This window comes from Diachasma alloeum, unplaced genomic scaffold, assembly GCF_001412515.2.
Source record: "Diachasma alloeum isolate Michigan unplaced genomic scaffold, Dall2.0 Dall_scaffold_00177, whole genome shotgun sequence".
Taxonomy (NCBI): Eukaryota; Metazoa; Arthropoda; class Insecta; order Hymenoptera; family Braconidae; genus Diachasma; species Diachasma alloeum.
In genome coordinates this window covers 1,344,774-1,370,692 of record NW_021680343.1, presented here as the reverse complement: position 1 = coordinate 1,370,692, position 25,919 = coordinate 1,344,774, and the positions used below count along the sequence as shown (strand labels likewise).

The following is a 25,919-nucleotide window of genomic DNA, read 5'->3' as shown; positions in this document are numbered from 1 at the left end:
ATTCGTCAATGAAGAATTCTACAGAAATTTCATGTAACTTTGTCATTGTTAAAAATTTCAAGCTTTTTCACTTGAAATGTCAAGAGTAATTTTCTAACAGTGTATACGGATATTTTTTATGCAAAATATTTCTATTCGATTTCTATAGGTTTGATCCTGTACGAACCACTGCCACATGTATAGAAACATTTCGTACGGAGCTGCGGCATTTCTCTACGTTTTTCTCTGGAATGTTTAGACATCTTTCGTATGAATATAAAAATTTATGTAAAAATTTATGTATCGAAATAATTCTTATAGAAAATATTCGTATACACGGAGAGAAATTTTTTAGAAAAGATTCTAGTGCTAGTACGATAAAAGAGGCGCAAAGTGACGGCCGGAGAAAAATTCCAGTGCTGGCACTGGAAATTTTATTTGGGAAGACGTGAATTTTTCCCCGTATTCCTGTGAAAATTTCACAGAAATCCCCTGAAATTTTATCAGAAATCCTGAGAAATTGTACCTAAACTAGAATTTTTCACAACCGATGGATTGTGATTTTTTTCAGTTCTCATACTAGAATTTTTCCAGAAAATTTCTCTCCGTGTAGAAATATCCGAATATTATATACGGAAATCCTATAGAATTTCTATACGCAATCCGTATAGACAATTTTTATACGACTTTTCAAACGTGTGACTTGACGCATACCTCGTGATGCTTACTGACCGGTCAACTTACCCAATTGTCAGTAATTTTTTCTCGTTGTCATTTATGTTAAAATCGTCTATATAGACGTAATCTGACCGCCATTTCAGTAGCGAAGGGGTAAACCGGGTTAAATCGATTTTGACTGTTGGCCAGTTTTTGACGAATATCTTGGAATCTAAAATTTCTGTCAAGACCTTTTCTGTAGAGCCAGTTGAGGGTTATAAAAAAGGTCATAAAGAAAATTTTTCTATCTCTCTTAGGTTCCGAGATATTGACGAAAAACTGGCCAAAAGTCAAAATCGACTTAACCCGATTAACCGCTTTGCTACTAATTTTTATGCTCGGTCATTTTTTTTTTCATTTACCTCATGAATTTTTGTATTTACTGCTGACACTATTGTAATACCATATTTATTGCTATTCGTACTGCTATAAAATAATCATTTCGTACTTGTTTTGTATTTTTTATTGCGAACATGAATAAAGAAAGGAGGGCGATTGAATATACCACACTTCTATGTAATTCCATTTGTAAATGTAGACCATGGTCATGATTAATAAATATTGAGTTGTACAAAATTTGCCCTGCTTTCGATCGTAATTATTCGCCTGAAACCAATCGAGTTGAATCGAGTTGAAGAGTGTTAATGAAGTGAGAATGAGATTCGACTAGACTGCAAATATTGTTGACTAATTAATAACGGACACACCCAGTTCCCCTTCCGAATCATTGTGTCGACATTTTAATCATCCAAATTTCATAATCAAGCGGTGACTCAAGGTGGAGCTGTTTTACTTACCCAGTCCCTCCCGAAGAATCGTCGCAGTATTGTTCCGGCAAGCTTCGTGGTCATTTCGACTGCAGTAAGATCATCGTCAATAATACATTCTTGAGGACCCAGTGGGTGATTATTGTGACGCAAATGCGAGAAACTCCGACAACATGAAAGCATTTAGAATCATTGTTATCTGGGTTTGTATCACTGCAATTAAAGAAAAAAACCTGCTAGCTAAGGCAACCTGGTGAGTGGAAATATCTTACGGAATAAATAACCACTAGTTTTTTTTATCTGTTCGTCGGTTCAATGATTCACACTCAATATATTCAGGATGACTATTTGTTTTTTTTTGTAAAAACTATAAAAGATTCGCGCAAACAGATCCTAATTTATAGCATCAGCATTCATCATTTTTTCATTGCTAAATAGAAATAGAAAATTAATATTTCCTTCACTCCTCATCTTCGGGTTTTTAATTGTATGAAAACATGAAAAATAAACGAGAATTTTTCATGTTTTTAGCTAAAGAATTGGTTAGCGCTAAAGAAGAGAATATTTTCGAACATTTCGTGGAATTTTGTTCATCAAGCAAAATCTTCCGGCTAATGACATACATATGAAATTCCGCAGGAGTTTAAGTGTGGCAAGCCACTTACAGCCGTCTCATAATTAATTTTACGGTATTTCTTACTGCAATTAGTGGATGAAGTAAAAATTATGGTATCGTATATCCATATTTTGTTTGTGATCTGCGAAGATTAAGGAAATAAACACTGTTAAAAATGTTCGTCTGGATTTTTCGTGCCAAACACCGGAAATTTTTATCGTGTTTAATTTCCACTGAAATTTCTGGAAATCTTGTCGTTGAAAAATCAAATATTCCATTGATTTTCCGTTCGAATGATCTGAAAATCAATAAAATACTTGATTTTTCAGTTCAATTATACCGTGAAAATTCAGGGAACAATTGAAAATTCATGTCATTTTGATTCTGAATATTCGGGTTCTATTGAAAATTCAATCAAGTTGTGAAATTTCAATCTGACTCCCCTGAAAACTCATGAATTTCCTTGAATTCTACCTAAAACTTGAAATTTCATTAACCATTTCCCCCAAAATCCAAGTCAATGTCACTCTCATGAGAATTACTGTAATACCTTGCACGAAATTTCAAAAAAATTCTAACAGTGAAAAGCCCTGAGAATGATCCAGTGCTTTCTTTTTTAAACAAAAAAAGTGTTCTCATCTAGTTAGTTTCCATTTATAATTTAAAGTAGCTCTACCCTTCGGCCGGGCTACGCTGTACTTCTGGATATTTTCAGTTTTTAAATTTTTCAACTAAATTGCATGGAAAAAATTTGAAAAAATTCATACCCAGTCAGTATTATCTAAATTAAATTTCGCAAAATATTGATATTTTTTCAAACATTTCCCTCTAATAAATAAATAATAAAACTTGTTTGGTGTCAAAAAAAATCTTGATTTTTTCACATCTAATGAAAAAAAATTCTGATTTTTAAACATTTCTTCTTTGAAAAACCAAAACGATAATTAAACTGAGGAAAAAATTAGAATTCCGAATCTAATCGGGTTTTCTGCAATTTTTTGCAGTTTTCAATAATCTTCGAATTTACCGCAAGAGCAGAGCTACTTTAAACCGCATCAGTTTATTAACCATTCAAACTAAAAAAAAGTGAACGGCAAATAATGAAATCCCCCAATGTTCAAAACCAAAATCCTTTTTTGTTGATTCAGGTCATTGCCCGCTGCTCCCAAACTCCCCACAAAGAAAGCAGAGGAACAAACTAAACCAGTTGTGCTAGTACCCGTGGACCAAAACACAACCGCAGATAGAAGTAACGAAGTGGACTGGAAATCGATACCTCATCCCGAGCACAAAACGAAACGCTGCAAAAGCCTGACCCCGTTACGAAAAGTCAGATTGAGTGCACCACTGAAGAAGGTAAACAATGACGAAACCGAGTCGCAATCTGGCAGTGCGATGAATAAAATTGAGGTCGCATTTCCAAGTTCAAAGATGAAAAATACAACTCCAAAACCGGAGTACCTCCCCACCTCGACGTTCGACGACCCATCAGACTCCACATCCCTTCCAAGATTCGTGAAGCACATCGACGAGAATGACGAGAACGCGCTGGACTATTCGTATCACACCAGAGACCTGGAGGAAGCCTGGGCCCGGGGAAGAGGAAGGGAGCCCTTCACCGGTCAAGAGAAAAAGAAGAAGTACCTCTGCTACTGCCTGGACGAAGAGTGCGCCAGGAGAGACCCCCTGAAGTCCCTCTACTCCGGGAGGAATCGTCCGGCGCCAAAACTCCTGCAAAACACAGATTTATACTCCCAAATAGAGGCCCTGGCCGCTGCCAATTCCGAAGAAGACCGAGGGGAGGAGTACCGAGGGTTGCCTTTAATCTACCGCAAACAGGGGTCGCGACGACCCGCGGACAAACGCCTGAAGAGCAAGAAATGCACCCCCGTGCTTGTGGCGTGCGAGCCCACCGACAAACCGACGAAGATCAGCCTTCCCCTGCGGATGCAGACGAACAGAGGGTCTCCACGACCGCCTGCAAGACCATTTCGCCCGGTTGAAAGTAACTACCAGAGGTTCTCGGCAGAGGGCGCACCGAATGTTCCGTACGGACCCCCCTATGACGTCTACCAACTGCCCTCGCCACGCCTGAGCAGTCTGCAGGGAATCCCCGAGCTGCCTCACTTGGGATCGGCCTACGCAGGCGTCGAGGTCTCGTGCTCGAATCCTGCGTTCTCCTCGTTAGAGGAGTGCGTTAAGTTCTGCGGGCGAGACGTCTGCTACGCAGCCATGAACTACGGGTACTCTGGGTACTACCCGCAGCACGATAACTACCAGCCCCCAATGATTGGATCTCCACATGCCGAATATGGGTACGATAACTACCCTGGGAACTACGCGCCCACTGGAGTCCTTGACTCCAGCACTGATTACATCGTGCGACTCCCTGATGACGAGGGGAATTCGGGGGGTGAGGAGGCTCAGGCTGGAAGGGGTAATCAACAGTACCCAGACTTAGCTGAGGGTGAAACATTCGTGGGAAGCTCGAGTGACTGCTCTGCGCCCCCGCAAATCGAGAGTGAAATAGAATCTTATGATGTTGCGGAGGGGGATCTACCTGGACTGGGGAGACCACATAATGTCGTCCAACCAGGGTTCACTCATGAAAGTCAAGTAAAACTAGTTAATATCCCTCGGGAAGATCATAATGTCATAGTCCAACCGGGATTCACTCATGAAAGTCAAGTAACACCACTTGAAATTCCTCGGGAAGATCATAATGTCATCGTCCAACCAGGATTCACTCATGAAAGTCAAGTAAAACTAGTTGGCATTCCTCGGGAAGATCATAATGTCATCGTCCAACCAGGATTCACTCATGAAAGTCAAGTAAAACCACTTGAAATTCCTCGGGAAGATCATAATGTCATAGTCCAACCGGGATTCACTCATGAAAGTCAAGTAAAACTAGTTGGCATTCCTCGGGAAGATCATAATGTCATAGTCCAACCAGGATTCACTCATGAAAGTCAAGTAAAACTAGTTGGCATTCCTCGGGAAGATCATAATGTCATAGTCCAACCAGGATTCACTCATGAAAGTCAAGTAAAACTAGTTGGCATTCCTCGGGAAGATCATAATGTCATAGTCCAACCAGGATTCACTCATGAAAGTCAAGTAAAACTAGTTGGCATTCCTCGGGAAGATCATAATGTCATAGTCCAACCAGGATTCACTCATGAAAGTCAAGTAAAACTAGTTGGCATTCCTCGGGAAGATCATAATGTCATAGTCCAACCAGGATTCACTCATGAAAGTCAAGTAAAACTAGTTGGCATTCCTCGGGAAGATCATAATGTCATAGTCCAACCAGGATTCACTCATGAAAGTCAAGTAAAACTAGTTGGCATTCCTCGGGAAGATCATAATGTCATAGTCCAACCAGGATTCACTCATGAAAGTCAAGTAAAACTAGTTGGCATTCCTCGGGAAGATCATAATGTCATAGTCCAACCAGGATTCACTCATGAAAGTCAAGTAAAACTAGTTGGCATTCCTCGGGAAGATCATAATGTCATAGTCCAACCAGGATTCACTCATGAAAGTCAAGTAAAGCCACTTGAAAGTCCTCGGAAAGATCATAACGTTATCGTTCAACCAGGATTCACTCACGCTTTCAATGACGATAATTCAGCCGAGGGGGAGGCAACAGTGGCCCACTCTGAAAGCACCGAGGATTGCGCAGAATCTCCAGAACCTGAAACATACGAAGCTATAGAAACCCCCCTTCATGCAGCCCATCAAGACAATCCGGAAGATGTTGACGAAGAAAATTGCACTTACCCTGAAGAACCCACCGAAGGATATCGAGTCCCAGGAGTTTATCCAGATCCTGGGAATTACGGCAGCCAATTTGATACCACTCTTCCATCGCCAACACCATGGAATTTCTACGAAGGAGACTCCCCTAAGGCTTCGATAATAGGAAAATCATACGGACCTTCAGAATCCGCGGTCGACAATAATAATTACCAAAAAGCTGAAGCACCAGTTGGACCTCAGCAATCTGAATTTCCTGATTGCCCACAGGCAGAGCCAGTCAGTGCCTCAGCCGATCAGCACTTACATGACCTAGAGGCCCTCACGGGCCTGAGTATCGAGGACAGCAAGCTCCTCCGAGGAGCGATCTACGAGTCTATAAACCGCGTGGCATCCAGTGCAAAGCAGGAAATCGAATCAAACAAAGTGTCTTCCTCCTGCGACATCATCGGAGCGCCCGAGCCAGCAAAAATCCCAGGGCTCGGGGACAATTCCCTCCTGCGGAACCTCCTGCACACGTCAGAAGTCCGGAACCTCGTGCTGGGCACCATAAAAGCGTTGATTCCGCAGGTGACGGGAACATCCAGAGACAGTGGTCTAGGAAAACTAGCTGACAACATCATCAACCGATCTCTGAGTGTCGTCCTCGGTGAGGACGATCTCCCCGAGGATTCGGGGGAGCCCTCCCTGGGTCTGGTGAACGAGAACGTGGGCTCAATGCCCGACCAAATCATGAGAATCCTCTCGTCCCTGATCAACCAACCCGGCGTTGGTCTCGAAAACGCTAGACTACCGGGCATTCAGAATATAATAGTCAGAACTCTGGGGGAAATTTTGCGGAGGGGAAAGAACGTGGTGGACAACGCCGTCATCTGGGAGGCCCTGAACGATGTTCTTAACCCAGAAGAGGGCCCAGTGGTCGCTCCGAAGACCCCGAGACCCACACAACCAGAGCTCCCAAAACCCCTGCTGCCTCGTGCTCGTGTTCACGACGACAAAGTGATAATGAAGCCTCTCGGCTACTTCCCGGTGACCGAGCATTACATAAAAAAGGGTCAGTGGTACGAGAGTTCGGCGACTATCGGCTACAAAGGGGAATTCCCTGGGGACTTCCCCGACGCGGTGAGACCTGCGGATTCGGAAAATGCAGTGGCGCCCCAGGATTACTCTCATCTGGGTTCACCGAAAGACGCGGATTGCGTGACCGAGGAGGCGAACACTCCGATCAAGTATCAGTCCCCCCAAAACATTGTTCTGGAGTACATAAAAAATCATCCGGCAGGCGAGGCCAATCTGGGGGCTGCGATTTCGGGGGACGATGATGCTGATGATTGCGCCTCTGAGGAGCCCATCATTGGAGACCAATTGGAGAGTTACGACGACAGATCGCCTCATGATTTCACTGGCTCTGGGGGGAAAGAGTCCGGGGGTAGTGCAGGTTCTCCAGTGTCGAACCCGACGTATTTCGGAAGAATAACATCTCCGAATGCCGGCGGTATCTCTGGCATTGGAGATCTAGAGGGCAGCGAGCTCCTCTACATCGGAGATGGGGTGAAGCTGCCCCTCAGCATCAAGAGAATGGAGGACGGCTCGTTGGCGCTGATGCTTTCCGAGAAGATTTGCCGAAGTTTTGTCCAGAAAAATTGCCCCTGCTGCCTGCCGCAGCAGGGGGGACAGGTGAGGTACAGCAGACGAGCTGGGGAAAAAGGGAATACGAGGGGGATAAGATCGAGTACTATTAATAGTGATGAGGCTGACGATAGCCCTTCGTCTGGGGAGGATGCAGGAGCGGTGGCAGTGATGCCTGTCGAGAAATTCGTTGAGAAATACAATCTAACGTTGAATTTGGGAGACAACGGTGAAATTAATTCGTGGAGGGACAAAAGTGGGAAGTTAGAGAGGCGAGGAACAGAATCGATGGTAAATTATGTAGAGGATGGAAGAGAACGAGAAGATTCTGAAGATTCTGGGGAGAACGATGAGGATGTGTCAGTAATTCTCAGTCCTTCTGATAGAGATGAATATATTCAGGAGTTACTGGCAATGCAAAATGCTCCGGTGAACGATCGGGCTGCTATTGTAATAAATGCTCTTGATGATCTTTTAAACTTCTCGGCTGAAGGAGGGGCGGGGGAGGAGGGACAATCTGCAGATGGCTTTGAGTATCAGAAGGACAATCCCTTCATGAAACGCGTGGAGAACATAAAGGAGGGGCAATCGGGGCACGGAGGGTACAAGTACCAACGGAATCTTGAGGACACCGCCAGGGTGCGGATGGAAGTGGCGAAGGATGTTCTCCACTGGCTGAAAGAATTAATTGTCAAATCAAAGACGAGTGGAATGGGATAATCACACTCGCTATTCATTTTTGTTCACTCACCTCATTTTTGTAAGCTCTGTAAATAAGTGTTTCACTTTCTTCATGATCATGAATCTCTGCGAGCAGGACATTCTCATTCTATTTTGTATCCGGAGAAATGGGACGTCCGTCGCTCAACTGATGGTGTGGAATTTTTTTACGGTTTTCGGATTGAAGTTTTTTGCTGCAAAAATCATTGTAACGGAATAATTAGTTGCTTGGGGAAGCATAACATGTTTTGTACTTTATACACTATGTATTCTTTATCGAATTGGGCTGAATAGTGACGAAGAAATAGTGGATGAAATGAAATTACTGAAATTATTAGGGATTAGAGATCGAAGAGAAATCATTTTTCCTGATCCGCGGACAGTTCACCTCGTTTTTGTAAGCTCTGTAAATGAGTGTTCACTTTCTTCATGATCATGTGTCTCTGCGAACTACACCATGTTCTCATTCTATTTTTTATCCGGAGAAAAAGGGCCTCATTCCCTCAACTGATGTTATGGAATTTCGTGAAGTTGAAGATGTTCACAGGTCCCCTTTTTCTGCAAAAATCATTATAAAAAAATTATTTCCTTGTAAACCCGGAAATGCAAACGTGTAGGCATAAAATATTTTATGCTCCGTAAACTATGTATTCTCGATCAAATTGTTTTGAACAGTAACAAATAAATAATAAACTGAAAAAAAATTACTGAAATTCCTAGAGATTAGAGACCAAAGAGAAACCATTTTCCCTGATCCGCGTGGAGTTTACCTCATTTTTGCAAGTTCTGTAAATGAATGTTCACTTTCTTCATGATCATGTGTCTCTGCGAACTACACCAAGTTCTCATTCCATTTTTATCCGGAGAAAAGGTGCCTCATTCGCTCAACTGATGTTATGGATTTTCTTGAAGATGAAGATGCCCACAGGTCCCCCTTTATCTGCAAAAATCATTATAAAAAAATGATTATTTCCTTGTAAACCCGGAAATACAAACACATAAGCATAAAATATTTTATGGTCTGTAAACTATGTATTCTCTATCGAATTATTTCGAACAGTGACGAATAAATAATAAGCTGAAAAAAACTGAAATTCCTAGAGATTAGAGACCGAAGAGAAACCATTTTCCCTGATCCGCGTGGAGTTTACCTCATTTTTGCAAGTTCTGTAAATGAGTGTTCACTTTCCTAACGATCATGTCTCTACAAAGTACAGCAAGTTCTCATTCGTTCAACTGATGTTATGGAATTTCTTAAAGTTGACGAAGTTCACGGTACCCCTTTTCTCTGCAAAACTCATTATAAAAAAAATTATTTCCTTGTAAACCCGGAAATACAAACGCATAAGCATAAAATATGTTATGCTCTGTAAACTGTGCATTCTCTATCGAATTGTTTCGAACAGTGACGAATAAATAATAAGCTGAAAAAAAAACTGAAATTCCTAGAGATTAGAGACCGAAGAGAAACCATTTTCCCTGATCCGCGCCGGGTTCCCAGGTGCTCTAGGACGAGTTTTTCCGAATAATATCTGGAATCTAAGACAGGTTTTCTACTGACTCGTCGTAGCGTGAAACCACATAGATAGGCTCGATTTACATGCAACTTGTCTCGATATTTAGTTAACGAAGGGAGGGCGAGAGGGAGAGAATAAAAAAAAGTGAAAGAATAATCCATGAAATTGGTTCACATCCTGCGGACTCCAGCTATGTCCGGCTGAGAAGTCGGTCTTGACGAATGAGAACAGGTATACAAGGCAAACATAAACAAATAAAGGAAATCGAATAGAGATGCGTGATTGAAATTCAAGGGCAGCAAGGCAGGGGGGCAAAAGGTGAGACAAACATATAAACAAAGCGACAAAGGGCCTTCCCGTTGCATAAAAACATAGCGTAGACGAGCCAAAAGAAATAAGACCTCACTCGATGTGTATTCAAGCCTCCCTGGATGAGTTAACCATCAGGTGGATTCGAGGGACTAAAACCTGTGCCCCATCGTCTCAGAGTCAAGGTGATCGTCTTCTCGTCTACGAGAAACTCATCTCCCCCCTCGTTTTGCTCGCTACATGCTGTTATCTTGGCCCCCTTGAGCCAACTTTTTTTTTCCCCCCCTGGTCTTTTTCTTTGCCACCTTCTTTTTTTTTATTTCTTCTTCCTCTCTCCACCGTTCCCGTCTGTCCTCAGAAAATACACCTCACTTCAACAATATACACTTTTTTTTTCCATTCAATTCAATAAAGCAATATTTTTCTCTTTATTTCTATGAAAATAAAATGTTTACATCTTCTCACATTGATAAACATCGATGAAAAATAACTCTGATTCTGAAGCGAAAAAGGGTGATAATAGCTGATACATATTTATGCTTGACAAGCGCTAATTTAACTGCATCAAAGAGACAAATAATCTGCATCGAATAGACATCTCTTGAATCGTAATTCGTAAACTAGTGGCATTGATTCTACACAGAATCATTAAAATACGAAATAAATCAATAAAAAATAATAATATAGAACCCGACACGATTGACGAGGTGTACAAATTCAGTCTTACTCATCGCATACAAGTAATTGCAACAATTTTTGTATCCAGCGAATGACCTTACCTAAAAATGAATAAACAAACAATATAAAATTCTACTATAACTCTCAAAATTACGTCAGACTTTTAATTTCCACTGTCTCCACTAATACTCCTCCCCTCCCTCCCCCCTCTCCGCCCCCGCCCCAACATCCACCTTCCGATTGTTTGCTCCTCTGCCATTGATATGATTGAGAGGATCAACAGAAAATAATAATAATGACAGTCAGATGAAAGAAAAAATGACGAAATCAGGGTGAAGTGGATTGTCTGGGTGTCAATGCCAAGTGAAATGCATCTGGTGGTACAGCAACGCATCCTGGCATGAGTTTGCTCTTCACATCCTCAACCGCATGTATATCAAAACGCGAGAGTAGTGCAGTGACAATGACAAATGCAAATCCTTGAACGAGTTTCTGGCCAACGCAGGTTCTCTTTCCCGTTGAAAATGGAACGAAATGCTCAGGTCGTGTGACTCGAGGTTTATTATTAATCATCTTAATGAATCTCTCGGGCTTGAACTGACGTGAGTCTGGGCCCCAGTACGCCTCACCGAGATTCATTTCAAAATTATTGATAAATATTACTGTGTCCTTGCTGACTGGATAGCCAGCAATGTGAGTGTCAACAGTGGCAACGTGAGGGACAATTGGTGAACTCGACATTCTCAGGGTCTCCCAGATAACGGCATCGGTGTAGGGCATGTTTTGTCGATCGTCGAGGGCGACTAGACCCTCCGAATCCCCGGTTTTAGCGAGGATTGTGTCACACTCGGCCTGAATTTTCCTCTGCACTTGTGGATGTACCGTTGTCTGCGCCAAGATCATCATGACTAGGTTGCCGATGGCTGAGTGCCCGCCGAGAAAGTCCTCGAGCTCGAAGAGAATGTGATCCCAGGAGAGATCGGTCTCGGGGCTCTCCAGGTGGAGCAGCAGGGCGTCGGTGAAGTCCCTGGGGATGCCGTTGACGGTGTCGAGGCTGGCCCGACGATGATCGATTATTCGGCGGAGGATGAAGCCCCGAATGGTCGAGGCATAGCCCCCGAGTCGGCTCAGAACGCTGGAGTAGAGGGGCTTCAGCCAGGGGAGGAAATCAACTGCGTAGCCCTGATTGATGTCCCAGAAGATTTCGTCGAAGGACTGAACAATGCGACGAAATTCCTCGTCGTTATTGTCGAAACGCGTTGAACACATGTACCTAGTGAACATGTTCGCCACTGACTGCAGGAGCAGGGGTTTCAGGGGCTTGTCACCGCTCAGAACCCCCGCGGCCGTCGGTTGTTTCAGTGTGGAAAGCAAATCTGACGCCTCGAGTGCCGCAATTCTGGATAATTCCTCCTGTTGAAAACTCCCACCGCGGGGGGAGCAGAAGCTCCTCGCCAGGGAACGCCTTGTGCGCTGCACCTCCGACCAGTCGCATAATGCCAATGCTGAAATATATGAAAATAATATCAATAATTATTCCGTCCTACGGAATAATAGTCCCACTTTCCTAGGGTATTCAAATGGTCGAGAGCCAGGAAGCTGACTGCTTAGTTTTCTGATCTCGTTTTATGGAAAATAAGAGTATTCTGCACGGTTGCGTGAGTAGTGATCTTGTTTATTGCACCGACGCTTGAGTAAGGCAGATGGGTTTCATTCCGAGAAGCGGTTAATTTGAATACCAAGACAGACTGCTTCCTGCTCCCGGTATTACGAGTTATCCCACTAGACCCGATTTGCAATTAACTGCGCATCAAAAAAACTTTTTTTGTTGGTTTTTTTTTTCGCTCAATTTCCATATCCTCCGGCAACAACATGTTTTCCAATTGGCAATCGACCCTGAGCTTTTACTCGACAGTATGTGCAACCGGAAGACTTAGAAACTTCATTTGTGCTGTCTACAATAGCCTCGTTGTTGGACTTCGGGAGAAAGGATGTCATAAATTTGATTTCATGTCATTCAGTAATTTCGATTAATTGAACGAGTGCAAATTAAATTAAAGATGATGGAAATAAGCGAAAATGGAGAGATTGAAAGAAATCAAATCAATGAAGACATATTGGTAATTTTATTTTGCCTTTGAAGATCACTTCCCCCGAGGACTGAGTAAAAACCATTTCTATCCATCTATCTATCTATCTATCTATCTATCGTGAATGCGACATGATGAACCTACAATTATTCCTGTCACCACCGAAGAGTGCGTGAAACCTCAGGAAATCCGGGCGTCCACCGAAATCATTTCCCTTCGATATAAGTACTTCTCTGAGTAGACTGTAGCTGCTGACAACCACGCACTTGGCTACACCAAGTTGAATCTCGTAAATATCGCCATACTCCTTGGCAAGCCTGGTGAATGCTGCGAATGGGCCCTCAGGACCTCCGAGAAGATGGAGACTACCGATAACAGGTAGACTCTTCGGTCCCTTCAGGCTTTTTTTCTTTTTCTCCCCGACTTCTAGGAATGGGGATAACCATTGGATACCTCCTTTCTTCGACAATATAAAAATCATTAGGCAGGTCAGGAGAATATACCATAAGACCATCGTTGCCATTTTTGCCGATAAATTGCACGAGAACGAAGTGATTTTTTTTTTTAGTAGAAAAATGTATCCAATTGCACCAGGCACTGATGAAAAATCTTCACTCCAGATACTGTCACAGCTCTGATAATTGACACAGTCACTTGACACGCTCGACAAAGAGTGAATTAATTTAATTCAATCAATAGTCGAGAATGGAGGGGAAAAAAATGGAAAATGTCAACTTTAGTGAACCGTTGCACCGGTTGTAGTATTAAGAATGAAATGGGTGTGAAAAAAGACCATGAAGAAAATGGGAACAGAAGGTAAACCAATAAAAAAGGGAATGGAAGTGGAAGTAGGGAACGCGGGCGACTCACGCCTGTGAAGGGATTGGCGATGGTGGTTGTTCAAAGCCCGCGCGCGTAAGTGCTACCTTACTACTGAATGGACGACTCGATCGCGGTGCCGTGGCTCTTATAGTTGGTGCCGGAGAGCCCTCGTCGTGGTTGTGGCCGGTCCTCGTCCATTTCTTTCGTCGCACGCCACGAACCCCTGCAACTCCCAACGTTCCGTAAAGCCATTCTCAGTCCTCTCCTCTTGACTCATATAACCAGCACAGGTAGCATCCTAAACATGTAATCAACGGTAGGACTAGCTCACGAGGTCATGGTTCCTCATTTAAAAAACGTCTGGCAAATTCATAATTGGAAACCAGTCTCCACCGATCGCCAGGCCCTTTTGCCAAACCTTAAGGGAAAAAAACCGCGAAATATCGTTCGTCACTTCAGGGTCGGGGGCTTTATTTTTAGGACAAAATTGTGAGCCTTTGCACCGGGTGGTAATTATCTCAACATCATCGGTTTCATTTTTGTCATTTTTATTTTGATACGCAGCCTCTGTAATGGGCTACTGAATGGGCTGCCAGATTCGTGCCTCCAGTTTCGTCAGTTTTTTTTCCGTGTTGTGTATTTGGGCTATAAATTTACTCGCTCCCTTTTTTTGTACAGCATCCCGCCTTCCATGTATCCTTCGAACGATGCAATACTTGGGCACGAGACTGCAACGGGGAACGGTGTGCCGGGGCTCAGTCCATGAAAATCACGGTGAGAAAAGTTGGAGAAAAATTATCTGGAGAATGTCGGCAAGTTTTAATACACGCACTGAGAGAAAAATATAATTCTTCTGACTATATTCCATCACCATCGAATTATTGTCAAAAAGTCTTCAGCAATTTTTCATGGGTTACGGTAACTATGACCGGAGAAGTAATTACTACAATGGAATGCAGTCATTGCAACTATTTTATAGTTCTCCTCACGATAGATTTGTCGTGATTACTTTTGAACTTTGGTTAGTTTAACTGCATTTTTATTTGCAACAATTACGCTTGTGAAGTTACTATAATGTTAGGGGAGGATGGGGCAAAACGGCCCCCCTTCAATCGTCAATATTTTCCGATTCAATAATCCGATTGGGATGAGTTAGAGCTCGTTTTGAAGAATGAAAAATTATCTTCAAAATGAAGTTGAAACTGGGAATTTTCACAATGTCATTCACAAGTTATTGACAATTGAAGGGGGGCCGTTTTGCCCCACCCTCCCCTATGTGGTGCATACAAAAAAAATCGTATCGTTCACCAAAATGCCTCAACTATTTTCTTATTGTAAATCGAAATTCAGATTTTTCTCTCAGTGCGGAGAGGATATTTGGTGAAATTTAAGAACCATTGGCTGAAATTCAACAATGAGTTGGTGAAATTTATCAACTAGTTGTTGGAATAGTCAATTAACAAACAGTAGTTGAATTTCAACAAGTATTTTTCACCGTGTATAGGAGAGATAATCGCGAAGCGAAATGTAATTCAATAAAAATTACTTTGGCGAAGGATATTTTACGATTCGCTCGGCAAAAAATCACTTTTGTGGATGCAAATATTACAGTTCTCTGGGCAGTAAAATTTCCCGCAATGGTAGGGGTTTTTTTTCTGATACGTATGCGAAGTACATGGGGCCGGACGAAAGCGAAATTACTTCGAAAAATCCACAGAGAAGAATATATTATTTTTTAGAGAATTATATTTTATATCTTCAATTGTCCCAGTTTATATACATATTGAAGCGATACAAAATATGATTTAATACATTTTATATACATTTTAAAAATATATGAAATTGGCCGATATGACATATTCTTTTTACATATTTTTCCGTTGGAGAATAATTCACTACTCGTCTCCCATTTTTCCCCCCGATTTAGATTCAAAAAGACTTAGAAATGAATTCCGCTTGACGATGACTCCATTTGTTTGATAATTGTTCTCCAATTTTGTTCTCCGATTGAAAGACTCAAAAAAAAACGCATTTCCCACAACGAAAGTATAAAAAACGTCAAGGTGGAATTGTCGAGGTGTCATAACCATAACATTTCGCAGTAATTTCATGTCAGCACGAGACACCACTTGCACCTCCGCCACTTCCTCCATCCGACGTTCAACTGGTGAGTGAAACTGGATTTTTATTTTCCATACAGGAATTCATGATTTTATGGGTAAATTAAAACCTAGAGAATTCTTATAGTGACCCATAAATTTATCCCCTATGAATGTACCGTCTATAAATCACGGGATCACATTACATTGGCGATTCTATAATCTCATGTGCCGGTCGCATGTGGGCCCACGTGCACGTGCGTCCCTCGAAAGAAATTGGATCGTGAATGGAGATTACTGGTGTGGCTCTGCGTACTTCAGCACTCTTCGACATTAGTTTCGTCTTTTTAATTTTTTTCCCATGACTAGTGCTAAAATTAGCGTGTTACATTTATCATTCTACCTCTCTTCGTCATTTTCCATGTACCCCGACGTGTGAGATTTGACGCTTTTCGGTTACAGTAGAACAAAAATGCTGATATCAGCTCTCATTTTAATTAAAATCGTCATCACAGACACCTGACTTTTTCGCCAATGTTTAACAAAAAAAACATCTGGGCGAAATTAAATGTCAGTTATGGTATCACGCGAATGTTCCCCACAGGAATTTTAAAATTCGAAATTAGCGTGTTACATTTCTCATCTAATTGAACGGGCCAATTGCTGGATATAAAATAAAAGAATCACCTAAATGGGGATATGATGGCTTCCATACCTTCAATAATTGTTTAATTAACAGAAAAAAAATTATTTGAAGTGAAAATAACAAAACAAAGAATGATTGAATTAAGAAATAGTTGAATGCAGCCGAAACCCCTAATTTCTGGACGACTGGGCCATATTTTCATTTATTAAATATCGTTCAATAGAAAAAATAATTGATCACATGATTATACAGGAGTAGTATTATTGAAAGGCGAAATAATCAGAACAATTTTCATTTTATTTATGGAATATTTAATGCAAATTGAAATCGTTCTTCATCACTTTTTCATGTACCCCGACGTGTGAGATTCGATTCTTTTCGGTGATAACAGAACGAAAATGCTGATATTAACCCTCATTTTCATCAAAGTCCACACGAATGCACACGACTTTTAATCTTCGACATTAGTGTGTTACATTTCTCGTTCTGCATCTGTTCGTAATTTTCTATGTACCCCTAAGTGTGAGATTTGACTCTTTTCGGTGATAACAGAACGAAAATACTGATATTAGCTCTCATTTTAATCACAATGCACACGAACGCACACGAATTTTAAAATTTGAAATTAGCGTGTTACATTTCTCATTCTATATCGCTTCGTAATTTTTTCATGTACCCCGACGTGTGAGATTTGACGCTTTTCGGTGATAACAGAACGAAAATGCTGATATTAGCCCTCATTTTCATCAAAGTCCACACGAATGCACACGACTTTTAATCTTCGACATTAGTGTGTTACATTTCTCGTTCTGCATCTCTTCATAATTTTCCATGTACCCCCACGTGTAAGATTTAACGGTTTGCGGTTACAATAAAACGACAATGCTGATATTAGCGCTCATTTCAATCAAAATTCCCACGAATGCCCACGAATTCACACGAATTAAAAAATTCGAAATTACTGTGTTACACTTCTCATTCTACATCTCCTCGTCATTTTCCGTGTACCCCGGCGTGTGAGATTTGACTCTTTTCAGTTACAGCAGAACGAAAATGCTGATATCAGCTCTCATTTTAATAAAAATCGTCATCACAGACACCTGACTTCTTCGTCAGTGTTCAACAAGAGCAGAAAACATCCAGGCGAAATGAAATGTCAGTTGTCACGCATATGTCCCCCGAGACCTTTGATATTCACCGATCGTTGACGGGATTCACACGAATTTCGCAAACGCGGGGGGAATTACTGATACGTAGTCACATCGTTATTCGCACATTGTACGAATCATATACAAGGTAAGCACGTACATTGTACCTTGATAATACTCTCGAATTTTCTTTCCCATTCCATTCCACGAAAAGGATCCAACGCGTAAATGATCGACAAGACATTGACACCCCGTGCAAACGCAGCAAATACTCCGCTCGAGGACAAAAAACACGTGTACAAACTCAAATTGACCAGAAAAATTTATTTATTCCCCATCAATTTCGCTTTTAACCCGATACCTTCATAACACAATCCGGAATATCAAATCAACTGAAAACGAAATGAGCAAAAAAATGGAGATAAAAAAATGCGCAGTGATGCATAAGCAGTTAAATTCAAGCCCACGGTTGAATCGCGTAACACGTATACACGGAACCTCTCGGTTGTAAATATATTCTGTCCCTTGGGCTGGTGCGCTTTAAAATCCAGTCGTTATCGAGGAGAGAGGTGCAAGTAAAGAGACGTACCTATAAGGAAGAGTCAGTCAAGTTCAGGGACTTCCAGTTTCTCAAGCGGGCTGTCCACTTCGCCCTCTTCCTTGGTTAAGTCCCACCGAAGAAACCTTGAGATAATATTGAGGGGAAGGGCAAAGGGACACTGGAAGTGAAAGAAAAAACGTGTGTGGATGAGGCATAGATAGCTGACGGAGAAATTGTCAGAATTAGTTGAAAGTCCCCGAGAAAAAGAATATATCGGAGTATCCGGAGGAGAGAAAATTGATGGGAGATGGATGAAAGGGAACTCAAAGGAGAGATACTTAAAAGAGATAAAATGACAGGAATAAATTAGGGATTGGAACGAAGGTGCAGCTGCACAACCAAAAACTCATTGGCTCGTTTCCTTCTTTTTTTTTTCTCCCCCCCTGAAGCATGCTCTCAAAATCCGGGTACTCATTTCGTTCGTAAGTCTTCAAGGATCACTCTGTTTTTGTTTTTATTTAAAATGATAATGTCGATTTATTTTCAATCTGTTATTTTTCTTCTCTCCAACCATCATCCTCTTGTGCCTTGACGCAATTGGATGCTTACGTATTCGTTGTACGTACCTCAAACCCCCCGTGAGTACACGCACCGAGAGTTGTATTTCATGCCGGTTTTCGTTTATTAACGCCCATCGTTTTTTCCCTCCCACCATATAGCCAAAAATACCTTTTTCATGGTCATGGCCAAATATCTTGTGTACAAGTGCGCAAGGGAATATCGTCGGGAGGGAAAGAAGAACCATCGAACCATTCCAGTTGTCATTTATTCATTCCTCTTTTTACACAGAGAGAAAAATGTTCAGTAAAAATTACGGAACTCACGATTTGCTCACCGATTACGGAATCGACTGAGAAAATTTAAGTGACGATAGTATCGTAATTTTTCACTGGAAATTCAGATAAAAATTACGGAACGCTCTGGAAAAATTCCGTGACACTTCCGTAAAATTTTCTACAACCATATTTCGCTCCGGAATTGCGGAAAAGATACGTAATTTTTATTGAATATTTCTCTCCGTGCATTGTTGGAAAAACATTGAAACTTCATGGATTGTTGAGGAGTATTTTTCGAGCGAATTACACTGAATGCAATTTAGGGAAAAAACAAGTCATGAAATTTCAAATTTATAATTATTCTCACTGAAAATTACACCGAATTCCCTAAATTCCCTGAATTTCAATTTTGCTACGAATTTACCCAAATTTTTCTCATCCTTCATTCTCTCTCCCGAAAGATGAAAAATTGGACCGGACTACCCAGGAAGTAACCTCAGCAAAAATCAATTTAAATCACCACTTCTCAGATCGCAAAGTTCACTATAAATAAAATATTAGATGGGACCTTTGATAGAAGTGAGCAGTGTCCATCGACGTAAAGCGCCAATAATGCATGGATTTGTGTTCGGAGTATGCATAATTGAATAACGGTGCTAGGGAATACGTAGTGTCAGCGTTTCGCTTAAATCTGTAAAAAAATAAATCACTCCTGTTAGGGATACGGACTGCTCTTCTGAATGTATCAGGAGGGGACAGTATATAAACGGTTGGTTGTCCCGAGCCCCTCCTCAGTTGGCCGAAAACCTATTAGGCTACTTCATCGACATTGTTATCATTCCACAATATATTTGGCATTAGAATTCCCGGAGTTTACTGCATCATGTTCACCACTAGATTTACGAAATAGTTTGTTCCTGTGATCTTTCCGCAGTGGCTTTTGGCGCTGTCGATTCAATACTCGTTTGCGGATTAACACATTGAGATGATAAGCTGGTGGGGAATATTACTGACATTAGTTTTGCCTGTGATCATCTACCTCGTGTTCTTTTGGAGAATTCATTGGGTCAGGGTGAGTACACACTGACGGAGAAGATGGACGGATTTAGTTGCTGCCGACGAGGCTTCTCAACTATCAAGGCCGTTCGTTAACTATGAACGAATGGAATTAATAGTTAAGAAGCCTCGCTCACAGCAACTAAATCCTGCTATCAGTGCAGGAGAGTACGAAGTGAAGTCAATGGCCGATAGAATGGCTCATTCATTATTAATAGGTTCGCTAACTATTAACAAATGGCATAGTTGAATATGGCTAAATGAATATATTTTAGTAGTTAACTAATGTTTTTGTTGACAGAAAGAAGTTGAGACAAATACGCCATTCGTTAATAGTTAACGAATTATAAGTTGTTGTGGTGAAGCAACACTCAACTAAAAGTTCATTGGATAAAATAGTGATTGTTCAGAGTATACACTTCTTTAACATGCACTTGTATTAACTATTAATCCGTGTCTGCTTACTGCGCGAGAGATTGCGAGTTCGATCTCAACCTTCCGCGGATGTTTTTCAAAGTAATGAATTTGAAAAAAACTATTAACAAATCGTATAGTTTAATAGTTAAGTAATAATTTTGTTGATAGAAAGAAGCATGAGACAAATACGCCATTCGTTAATAGTTAACGAATTATAAGTTGTTGTAGTGAAGCGACACTCAAGTAAAAGTTCATTGAACAAAATAGTGATTGTTCAGAGTATACACTTCTTTAAAATGCACTTGTATTAACTATTAATCCGTGTCTGCTTACTGCGCGAGAGATTGCGAGTTCGATCTCAACCTTCCGCGGATGTTTTTCAAAGTAATGAATTTGAAAAAAACTATTAACAAATCGTATAGTTTAATAGTTAAGTAATAATTTTGTTGATAGAAAGAAGCATGAGACAAATACGCCATTCGTTAATAGTTAACGAATTATAAGTTGTTGTAGTGAAGCGACACTCAAGTAAAAGTTCATTGAACAAAATAGTGATTGTTCAGAGTATACACTTCTTTAAAATGCACTTGTATTAACTATTAATCCGTGTCTGGTTACTGTGCGAGAGATTGCGAGTTCCATCTCAGCCTTGGGCAGATATTTTTCTAAGGAATGAATTTAAAAAAAAAATATTAACAAATCGTATAGTTTTATAGTTAACTATTAAATAATTCGTTGATAAAAAGAAGTTGAGACAAATACGCCATTCGTTAATGGTTAACAAATCATGAGCTGTTGTAGTGAAGCAACAATTAACTAAAAGTTCATTGCACAAAATAGTGATTGTTCAGAGTATACACTTCTTTAAAATGCACTTGTATTAACTATTAATCCGTGTTTGCTTACTGCGCGAGAGATTGCGAGTTCGATCTCAACCTTCCGCGGATGTTTTTCGAAGTAATGAATTTGAAAAAAACTATTAACAAATCGTATAGTTTAATAGTTAAGTAATAATTTTGTTGATAGAAAGAAGCATGAGACAAATACGCCATTCGTTAATAGTTAACGAATTATAAGTTGTTGTAGTGAAGCAACAATTAACTAAAAGTTCATTGCACAAAATAGTAATTGTTTAGAGTATAGTTCTTTAAAATGGGCTTCTATTAACTATTAACTATTAATCCGTGTCTGCTTACTGTGCGAGAGATTGCGAGTTCCATCTCAGCCTTCGGCAGATATTTTTCTATGGAACGAATTTTTAAAAAACTATTAACAAATGGACCTTGCCGCATTCAAGGGAATCTATTTTTTAACTATGAATGACTCCTCCTATGAGTAATTGAATTCCACTGAAGATGTGTATTTGTCAAATAGCATTTGGACACGAAGAAGAAGGCATATTACACTGCAGTGAAACTTCGAAATATTCGAGATGCGAATCCAGTTTATCCAAATGGATGGTTTGCAATTCTGGATAGTCATGAGTTGAAGAAAGAGGAGGTGAAGCACGTGACTGCGTTAGGGGAAACCTTTGCTGTCTACAGGTACTCCTTATTCATGGAAAATGTGTTACGTGGTATTGACTTTCCAGGAATCTCTACCATTACATGCACAAAAAAAATCATAGAAAATTCAATGGCTTCAGTAAAAATGACTATATTCTCCTGAATTTTTCGCTCATTGCATTTTTGCTCCGTTTTTTGGGAAAATTTTAGGACTACACGGCGAAAACTAGTGATGCCGTCGAGACTAGACGAGAATTATTTTGGAAAGATAATCACGGTCTAAAAACACATCGAAAGTTTAGAAATCGTAATCTCGAAAGACATTGGATCGGGGCAATTCGTCACGAGAAGAATCCATCACGTCTGAGTTTCAGTATTTTCTGTTTTTCAAATGTTTGTCTCGATATCGGTCTCGTCTCGTCTCGTGAACTTAAAAAACCGAAAATCTCGAGATCCAGACAAGATAAATCGTCCCGGATCTGTGACGAGATGTACCGATCCAATGTCTTTCGAGATTGCGACGATTCTAAAACTCTCGATGTTTTTCCAGACCGTGATGATCTATTCAAAATAATTCTCGACTAGTCTCGACGGCGTCACTAGCGAACACTAATGTCTCAATTTCAGACACTTTTGTAGACACTTTTCAAACACTTTTGGGACGATTTTGTAGACACTTTTGAGATATTAAAATATGTCTGAATCAATGGAGGTATTTCAATTTCAGACACTAAGATCTTAATTTCAGACACTTAAGTCTGAAATTAAGATACAGACATCAGATTCAGACACAAGCGGTGCTTAAAATTTTCAGACATCAGTTAGATTTTCAGACACTTTTGAAGATTCAGACGTTTTTTACCATCTAACTCTTAAATTCAGATAGCTGTCAGACACATGGAGAGAAATATTCAATAAAAATTACCAGAAAAAAGACGTAAAAATTACGTTTCGAAACGTAATCTGGGAGCGAAGTAAAATTCAATAAAAAGTGTCAATCGTCACGTAAATTGTACGATCTGTTCCGTAAAAATTACTCATCCGTCCGACGCCTCACAGCTAGCCATGAGTCACCATGAGGGAGAGATTTGAACAACACGTTCCGTAATTTTTCCGGAACTTTTCGTAAAAATTCTTAAACATCCAAGAATTTTCATGTTCTGAGGCATAATAAGTCTTGAAGTTTCTGTTAGATTTTACAACTTCCAGAAAAATTACGTGACTTTTTCGTATTTTTTCGGTGACAGACCCGAAAATTTACTGAACGTTTCAGATTTATTCTCTTATATTCCTATAGAAATTCACTGAAAACGATTCTCGCTTGCGGATTACGTGAAATGTTCCGTAATTTTTCTTGAATATTTCTCTCCGTGTGCCTGGTTTTTGTAGTGTATTTTTTCACCGATTTTTCTCTCCGTGTTGTTCTACCAACAATTACCGATTTTTTCCCAACAGAACGAAGAATGGAGATGTTCACATTCTAGATGCCTACTGCCCGCACCTAGGTGCGAATATGGCAGAGGGTGGCAAAGTAGTTGGCAACTGTCTTCACTGTCCCTTTCACGACTGGAGTTTTCGCCCAGACGGAGAGTGCAACAACGTACCCTATTCGGAGAAGAGTAAGTGTTCCGCAAAAATTTTCCAGTTCCATCCTATTGACACGTGAACGATGAAATTACAGTACCACCCAATGCCAGAGTAAGAGCGTGGAAATCTCTCGAGGTAAATAATCTTATCTTCGTGTGGTATCATGCTGAAATGGAAGACCCCGAGTGGTTTCCCCAGCCAATAGCGCAAATTGCGGATAACAGCTACTGGTGCCAGGGAAGAAACGAGTACTTAATTAACTCTCATATACAGGTGAGAGAATGAAAAAACCACTAGATTTGAATTTGTTGGAGTTTACTCTGCATGATGGCAAAAATTAATTTGATATTTCTTTTATATACTAGCGAACGGGCGCTTCGCGCCCGTCACTACCTTAATTTATACTATTTTATTTTATTTCCATTTCCGTCTTCACAATTAAATTAATTTAATTTCATCCTTATTCTTATCTATATTAATTCACATGTTACAATAGTGAATAGAGAGCAATGATGTTAAAGAAATTTTAAGGAATTTCGTCATTGAAAATTCAGAATTTCGTGGAAAACTCAAAGAGAACTGTAAATTTCAATTCCATTTTTTCCTGAAAACCAAATGAAAAAACAGAAAATTCGGATAAATATATTCTTGAATTTTCAGGACAGTGACACTGAATGGGATTTAGAGGTAAAAAATCATGAATTTTCAGACTTAACTGAAAATTCAATGTAATTTGACACTGATTATTCATATCAGATTGGAAATTCAAATAAATCAAGGAATTCTCATCTTTATCCTGTTTAAACTTTTAGAATTTTACTGAATTTTCAGTGAAACCTGAAATTTCATTTTTTTCTCTACCAGTGTTGAGTTAGTTCCTCTGAGGAGTTAGACGCAGGTGCATGTTTTTGAATAAAGACTTTTAAACTTATCTGGACTTATTTGTTAACAAAATCACCCATAGAATCGAATTTAAAAAAAATATCCTTTTCTGATTTTTCCCTCGACATAATTTTTTTGTATTTTTTACACTGTATATTTTTTACCTCTCATTACAAAAAAAAGTTTCCATTGAACACGCGCAGAATCGGCAGAATTCTTCAATAGCATCTGCCAAAATCTAATAGATTTTTCAACAGAAATTCAGTAGAATTTTCCGCAGAATTGGCTACATTTTTCGAATAATCAAAAAAGCAAATTCTTCCCAGGAAGTTCCGGAGAATGGAGCAGACTGGGCGCACTTGACAGCCCTCCACGGACCCGGAATGTTCCTCGGCTCATACTTACCATGTCTGTCTCGACATTCGTGGACTGACACTGACTGGAAACCCCGACCTGATCACCTCCCAGAGGAAGTCCCCGCGCGACCCCATCAAGCTTTCGCGGCGCTGTCTCACACTCTGATACTCTTTGATAAATTCTCACTAATGCACCTCCGAGTAATGGCAGAGCAGATCGGGCCCGGTTACGTAGAACTTATTATGAACACAAGCCTCGGTAAAATGTTCATAATTCAAACAGTCACACCGATAGAGCCATTCCTCCTCCGAGTGACGCATTCCGTCTATTCCACTCCCTGGAATGCACTCTTCGGGAAAATCATATTCCTGGGCGAGTGCTTCATGTTCGAGAGAGATGTGCACGTTTGGAATCACAAGGTGTTCCTCAAAAATCCACTGTTGCTCCCCGAGGAGAAGAAGATAAAAGCTTTCAGAAAGTGGTACAAACAATTCTATTCAGCGAACAGCCCAACATATCAGTCGATCAAATCCCTGGAGTGGTAATTCACTGTGATATAAATTAAATACGAGTGAATGTGTATTTTTTTGTTAACTGAATGGGAATGTCTGCCATTGTGTGAACGCAGTTTGATAAAGAAATCGTAATTTTGTATTTAGACAAGATTTCAGCAAATAATCGCTCTGAGAATTATTTATTTAATCAATTATTGTGCACTAAGCGTAAAGAAATAATTTAATTAATTTGAGTAGTTCTAATAATGTTTATTAATTAAGGAATTATTAATAATGAATTGGAGATTGTCATCTTATTATCGTTGATTGTAGCCAAAATAAATAATTCAACACAAACTTGAACAATTTATTTATAAATATAAATTTTTTTAAATCGAGAAAAAGTTTGTCGCTAATTTTTTTTTATCCTACACGAAGAGAAAAGTTGGACAAAAATTACTTCGAAAAGATGGAGCGAATTTGTTCCATTTGTGTATTTGTTCAGTGAAAAAAAAACAGTTTTTTTTTGGATATCATACGATTTTCTAGGGAAAAAATACATTTATGTATGCAAAAATTATCTTCCTGTTTAGTAAAGTTTCCCATACCGACTGGGGATTGTTTGTTTTGTACCCGTTTGAACGTCATGAGGACGGACGCAAGTGAATTTTTACCAAACGAGTTCAGTAAAAATCAGTCTCACAGAAAAATTATACGAGCGATTAGAGCAATTATTCACGTTCAC

At 40.2% G+C, this 25,919-nt stretch overlaps 3 protein-coding genes across 3 annotated transcripts; 2 read left to right on the top strand and 1 right to left on the bottom strand.

Moving 5' to 3' along the window:
* Window positions 1-1,636: 1,636 nt before the first annotated feature.
* LOC107036975 lies at window positions 1,637-9,259 on the top strand. Its single transcript, XM_015255276.1, has 2 exons — window positions 1,637-1,716; window positions 3,228-9,259. Exons 1-2 carry the CDS (start codon window positions 1,637-1,639, stop codon window positions 8,188-8,190), a joined length of 5,043 nt encoding a protein of 1,680 aa, XP_015110762.1. The 3' UTR covers window positions 8,191-9,259.
* A 1,677-nt stretch (window positions 9,260-10,936) lies between these two features.
* LOC107037159 (cytochrome P450 307a1) lies at window positions 10,937-13,307 on the bottom strand. Its single transcript, XM_015255551.1, has 2 exons — window positions 12,929-13,307; window positions 10,937-12,199 (listed from the first exon to the last, which is right to left on the bottom strand). The coding sequence occupies exons 1-2, from the start codon at window positions 13,305-13,307 to the stop codon at window positions 11,022-11,024; spliced, it is 1,557 nt and encodes a 518-aa protein (XP_015111037.1). The 3' UTR covers window positions 10,937-11,021.
* Window positions 13,308-19,731: 6,424 nt separating this feature from the next.
* LOC107037320 (cholesterol 7-desaturase) lies at window positions 19,732-25,378 on the top strand. The gene is made up of 5 exons (XM_015255821.1): window positions 19,732-19,948; window positions 21,724-21,893; window positions 23,310-23,473; window positions 23,536-23,714; window positions 24,650-25,378. The coding sequence occupies exons 1-5, from the start codon at window positions 19,862-19,864 to the stop codon at window positions 25,223-25,225; spliced, it is 1,176 nt and encodes a 391-aa protein (XP_015111307.1). The 5' UTR covers window positions 19,732-19,861; the 3' UTR covers window positions 25,226-25,378.
* Window positions 25,379-25,919: the final 541 nt, after the last annotated feature.

Excerpts from the sequence above, each read along its gene's own strand:
- LOC107036975 (XM_015255276.1), top strand. The coding sequence starts at position 1,637 with ATGAAAGCATTTAGAATCATTGTTATCTGGGTTTGTATCACTGCAATT. Across the intron at positions 1,717-3,227 it reads CTGCTAGCTAAGGCAACCTG|GTCATTGCCCGCTGCTCCCA; the intron begins GTGAGTGGAAAT and ends TTGTTGATTCAG.
- LOC107037159 (XM_015255551.1), bottom strand. The coding sequence starts at position 13,307 with ATGGCAACGATGGTCTTATGGTATATTCTCCTGACCTGCCTAATGATT. Across the intron at positions 12,200-12,928 it reads CGGTGGTGACAGGAATAATT|CATTGGCATTATGCGACTGG; the intron begins GTAGGTTCATCA and ends CATATATTTCAG.
- LOC107037320 (XM_015255821.1), top strand. The coding sequence starts at position 19,862 with ATGATAAGCTGGTGGGGAATATTACTGACATTAGTTTTGCCTGTGATC. Across the intron at positions 21,894-23,309 it reads GAAACCTTTGCTGTCTACAG|AACGAAGAATGGAGATGTTC; the intron begins GTACTCCTTATT and ends TTTTCCCAACAG. Across the intron at positions 23,474-23,535 it reads CGTACCCTATTCGGAGAAGA|TACCACCCAATGCCAGAGTA; the intron begins GTAAGTGTTCCG and ends ATGAAATTACAG.